This window comes from Papaver somniferum, chromosome 4, assembly GCF_003573695.1.
Source record: "Papaver somniferum cultivar HN1 chromosome 4, ASM357369v1, whole genome shotgun sequence".
In the NCBI taxonomy this organism is placed as follows: Eukaryota; Viridiplantae; Streptophyta; class Magnoliopsida; order Ranunculales; family Papaveraceae; genus Papaver; species Papaver somniferum.
Genome location: NC_039361.1, coordinates 47,346,460 through 47,352,211, shown reverse-complemented (window position 1 = coordinate 47,352,211; position 5,752 = coordinate 47,346,460). Strand labels below are relative to the sequence as shown.

At 37.2% G+C, this 5,752-nt stretch overlaps 1 protein-coding gene and 1 long non-coding RNA gene across 2 annotated transcripts; one reads left to right on the top strand and one right to left on the bottom strand.

Annotated features, from left to right (window-relative positions):
- Positions 1-389: 389 nt before the first annotated feature.
- LOC113275378 lies at positions 390-2,988 on the top strand. Its single transcript, XR_003323564.1, has 2 exons — positions 390-619; positions 2,658-2,988. It is a non-coding gene; the product is annotated as an uncharacterized LOC113275378 (long non-coding RNA).
- A 1,545-nt stretch (positions 2,989-4,533) lies between these two features.
- LOC113272461 (F-box protein At5g07610-like) lies at positions 4,534-5,465 on the bottom strand. The gene is made up of 2 exons (XM_026522290.1): positions 5,203-5,465; positions 4,534-5,140 (listed from the first exon to the last, which is right to left on the bottom strand). The coding sequence occupies exons 1-2, from the start codon at positions 5,463-5,465 to the stop codon at positions 4,534-4,536; spliced, it is 870 nt and encodes a 289-aa protein (XP_026378075.1).
- Positions 5,466-5,752: the final 287 nt, after the last annotated feature.

Below are 5,752 nucleotides of genomic sequence, written 5' to 3'. Positions count from 1 at the left end.
GCCCAGAAGAAAATTGAATCAAAGATTCATGGTTTTATGTAGAGATTTGGAAGAAAAAATTTAAACTGAGTTGACTCAATTTTCGCCCGATTTACAGAGCGTTCAGATTTCAGTTTTCGGATACTTCCCTACAATATAAGACCCATATCTGGGTGGAGATCCACATTCCAAAATAAGATAAAGGATGTCTTCCCACAATGCCACATGTGAAGCTGACCACATAACTATTGGAGAAACTCTTACGCCGCATATACAGATGTGCGCCGCGCGTCTCTCCTGCGCTGAATAAGTTGTCCCATAGGGGTCAGTAGCTAAAGCCGCTAAACGGGTTTGTTCATCACGTGGCTCAAATTCCCAGGGGAACTGCGGTACCGATATAGAAGAGCGCTCTTTAAACGAAACAGTCCCAAAAAAACTAGAGAGAAAAGAGAAAAAAAAATAGAAGAGAAATGGGGAAAATACCAGTGAGGATGAAGGCAGTGATATACAGCTTATCACCATTTCAGCAGCAGGTGATGTCTGGTCTTTGGAAGGATCTACCACACAAACTCACAAAGAAAGTCTCCGAAAACTGGATCAGCGCTAGTCTTCTTATTGGCCCTCTTCTTGGAACACACTTGTACGTCTCTCTTTATCTTATCTTCTCATCTTCTAATTTAATTAAGAGTTTTGGTTTTCATTTGGTCCTGTTTAGATCCAATTTTGTTGCGTTTTGATCTTAGAAAAGGAAATTCTTCATCTGCAAATATGAAATTAACCCGTATCCCTAAATAGTCATCGATTGAGAATTTATTTGTAAATTAGGTGTTTTTTTTTAGCTGTATTATCTTCATTATAGCTGTTTGATTGGAAACAGAAATGGAAATGAGTTACTTTGTAGAAATAGTATTATCTACATTTATGGGTGAAAATGATCATATTTATGCTGTACTCTGTATAAAATCATTTTTCTGTAGAAATAGTCTTTTCCTGGCTTAATGCAGAGAGATCGAGTTGGACAGCCCTGGTTGTTTTAAATGAAACCTTTGCTTGGTTGAGATTTTTGAGTATTACTCGTACATGTTTTCTCGCAGTTCTATTCCTGTGTGTTATTTATTTTTATGTTAATATCGTTTTGATGTTGATATATACCTCTGAGAGTGGTGGATGTCATTTGAATTTGATATATGTATGCTCTCAAGCTGGTCGCAGACTCACAGTTGACACGCAATCATCTGTTTTAGTATGTATGAACTTACTTAGTGTTTTCGCAGCTGCATGTAGAGCACCTGCAGACATGATTAGATATGGATAACATGGCTGTAAGCTGTATTGGCTGGTATCGGTCACATGACTCACATTGGCGTCCAATTTTGTATTTATAGACTTATAGTAAGTTTTGCAGTTTCACAATTAGTTGCTTAAAACATTTATATTCTAACCTCCTGTATTATGCTTTTAAATACGCTGTTTTAATTTAGCCATACAAGTCACTCATGCGGAAAATTACCTGGCATTTCTTATCCTCCCGAGTTTGCTTATACTAATGCCCGTGTCAATGATCTGTCCAGTTGGAGGATCTAGTGGAGTCAATCAAACACGATATGCTGATGCCACTGGGATGTTGCTAAAACAATCTCGGCGGTTCAACTGGACAGATAACTGGGATAAGCAAGCTCGGAAGGATTAGGAATGGCTGTGGTCGAACTTAAGTTGAACTTACACAGCAAAACCTGCATTTTTATTCTTCTTTCGATCATTAGCAAGTAATTCGACCAACCATAAAATTAGTGGATAAGTTGTCACGGAATAACCATTTCTCCAAATTATGTTGCCTGTTTGGTGTGCTACCTGATTCATTTGTGTGACATGCTCTGTATGACAAATTCGTTGTTTTATAGTAATATTAGTATATAACGGAAATCATTGTAAATTGAATATCCTAATATGTTGGATGGATGCGATTTCTTTGATAAATGATATTCATAATCAAGATGGAAGTAGGAATACTGAGGGCTTCGTTCTTTGAAAGTCAGCTGGCCTCTTCAGTTGTAATGAATAGAAGCATTTATATCCCCCAAATTTTGTAGGGTGCACTAGCAAATCAGATGTTAAATTTTGTATGACAGTAGATGTGAGAATTTCTTTGTAGGTTGCTAGTTTTCTTCTTGGTTTATTGGTTTGTTTGTTTGAGTGTCACTGTAGCATCATTGTCCTTAATTAGAGGTATCAGGGTTGAGGTGATAGGTATTTCTGTAGAAACTAGAACTGGCTATTAGGTTTTATATCATGTCTAGAAACTGTTGTTTTTTAAGATGTCTTTTTTTTTTCTTTTTTAATATGCCAATGTCCAGTTTACTACCTGAACTAGTTGCTTTTTTCCTGAAGGGCAATGCGTTACTGTTGCTTTTCCTTAACTAGTTGCTTTTTTATAAGCCGTTGTGCAGTTTATTTCTGGTTCTGCCTCTGCTCTTCATCAATCATGGATTGCATTGCTCTCCTCCTTCCATAATGTATTTATTGGCTTACAATGTTCTGTACAAGTTTGCATGTGCTCTTAGTTTAGGGTATGGTGATAGATCATGGGACTCCTAAAGTGCAGATACCTGCGCAAGTACATACCAGGGATGACTCAATTTTAGCTTTCTTGACTGAGCTTTCTTCTTGCTCTAATGCAGGTATGTCCAGAACTACCTGGAGCGCGAAAAGCAACACCACAGGTTCTGAAGTGAAGAATTAATGGCTGGCGGCTATCTGCTTTAGTCTGTTTCTGGAAGTAGATTAGACCTCAGTTTTTTCTCTTTAGGCAGTTGTTAAATTCTGTTTGTTTTCATTACTAATGGAAAATTTCCCAACTTTTCAATGTTTTTTACCCTATGCCTGAGAGGCACTTCAGATGTTTTATGCTACATTTTGACCTTGTAATAATGTTGTGGGTCTGTTTGCACATTCGTATCTGCAAATTTCTGAAGATTCCAAAATCTAATGGTAACACCAGTTTCAAAGTAATTTTGTTTCAAGTACCGCAACTATTGCTGCAGCAAATGCTGTCATCATACTGGCAAGTGTTGACAAGCTCGGTGACAACAGCTTCAAGCGTGACAGAAATAACTTTCGTTTGTTAACTACAGTATCTTTTTATCCCCAGTAGGTATGTTGTTATGCAGATCATTTCTTTTGTTTTGATGGGCGGCCACAAATTATATCCTATTGAACTGTTCAAGGCCCATTCCAATGGAGAAAGAAACTACATAGTGATAGTAGTGATTAGGAAACCAATTATAGTTTTCTACTTTACTTCATCCATTTATTGTAATATAAATATGACCAAGAAGAAAAATTTGATCCAGGTTCCAATATTTACATTTGGTAATCATCAGATTAATCCATACATGTTAATTTGATGGTTTAAAATGAGCTTAAGCAGAGAAGGGTCCGTCTCCAAAGAAGTGAAGCTAATGTCTTCCAAGGACTACCAAAATAGTCACGTTTTAGCGCCTTGAACCAAATATGATAAAGGATTTATTTCCCTCATTGGCACCCTTAAGTGACATGAGTAGGCTCCCTAAGCCTATTGATTAGAATAGCTACATCCATATCGCTACCTAATTCATGATTTATGACCCCATTGTCATGTAGAATCTCGATATCTGTTGCTGCCTATCCATGAACATGAAGTGGTTTTGAGAAATAAGGCTGTGCATTTTGATCAAAGTGTTTGCGCGCTGTGAAATTAAGAAACACAGGTAGTGTGTGTGTTATCTATTCTTAAAGGTGGGATGTTCAGATTACCAGTAGGCTGTTTGAAAACATAAGTCCGGCCACAGTGGGCTTACAACCCATTGGCAGAGCAGAAAACTACAGCAGTTCTGTAACTCTACTTATGGAGCTAATCTGAAAACTGAACTTAAATTGGAAAAATGATGAATATGAAGACAATGTAAACCATCCTGAGCCAATACAATGATGATTTCTAGTACAAAGTAACAGACCCAGTTTCAATTTCTGCGGAAGAGAACTCAGAACAAGTAGCCCTCTGGAAACTTTCAAGATCACATTCAACTGGTCATTCATTGACATATACAGAGCTAGGACTAGAGAATTCAGAACCCCCCAACCTTGCATGTGGTCAAAACTAAACTTGAACATGTAATATTAACTCAGGTTCAATGACAAGGCACAAGCTGAGGCAACAGAAAAACACAAGGAGAATCAACTCCTAAAGTAATGATAGAGCAACTCTTCCAATAGTAAACCAAACAATCAATGGCATAAAGTACAAACTAAAACAAACTCAAAAGTTTCATTAATCAAGTAATAGCGAGCCAAAGCTGGACAATGTTACTGGAAACGGCTGTTCATAGCCTGCAGACCTAGAACCTAAGAATGCAAACATTTCTCGACGAGCCTAAGAGAATAAAATTTTCTCATAAAAACAATATAAACTAAATAAAACAACTACTTATCCTACTAAAAATACTAAATGAAACAAACAAAATGAAAAACGACTCAAATTCGAGTCGTGCTGATAGATCACAAATTGTCTCCAAGCTATTATCTGTGACCATAAGAGAAAACCCTACTCTCTGCTGTTACCAGCACAACCTTTATCGACTCGTTTTCTTCTTCCTTCTGGATAATGAATACAATATTAGGAGCATAAGGAATTAACCTCTCATCAAACTGGCCTTTCTGGCTCCAACTAGAATCAGCAAATATCATCTCGAATATCGTCATACGATCATAACCATTAGACCAGTCTTTCTTTATAAGATAGAAATGACCCTCATACTCGGCAATTTTAAAACTCTTTTTACCAGAACTTGGCATCGGCATGGGCACGACCATAACTAACTCTAGATCAATATCGAAGCAAGTCATATAGCCTTGTAAATTGCACCAGTACAACTTACCATTCCAGAAGATACCAGCACCTTGACCCCATAGTAAACATTCTGTCGCGGCAGTACATGAATCAAACCCAGACAACCTCCAAGAAGACGTTTCAGAATCATAGATTTCTATTCGAAATTTAGTAGAATTCAGATCAGTCCTCTTCTCAAATACTTTTGGATCAATGTTACACCAGTCTGATATATCCCTGCTACTCCAGAAAGATATAACTTTGTAGTATGGGGATTTGGATGGATCGAACACTAAACTACATTCATAAGGTATGGGAAACAAAGACTTCTGATTTGAGAAGGAGGTATGATTTTGTACTGTTTTGTGAAAGGGTTGTAGATGTAATAAGTACGATCAGAATTACGGCTGACAACATTACCACATAAAAGCGAGCCATTGCAAGATTGCAAAATCTTTATACCTACTTTGGCTAATCTCCTTACTTTAAAAGCTAGGGTTTCAAAAGGTACATAGCCATCAATATTTCCATCTAATGGGATGTAAACATACTTGTTTTTAGTATCGGAGGCTAATTCAGAGCCCCAAAATAATCCTGGAATTGATAAGCTAGGGTTTCTCATGAAATGTTGGTGAGCAAAATGAGGATCATTGATTGTTGATAGCCAAAATTTTGAAACGGATTTGAATAAAAGCAGAGATTTTAATGGTACACGAGCTAAAATCAGAGTTAATAGATCAACACTAGTACCTATTTTAATTGCTGACGATGATGAAGTATTGCTATCATCCTGACTCTCACCTTTGAACCTTCTTCTTCCTCCTCATCTTCTTTGCTTTGATGGAGAAGACATCTTTACCTTCAGAAAATGCAGCTCAGTTCTGTTGATTAGCGAGATATTGATTAGGT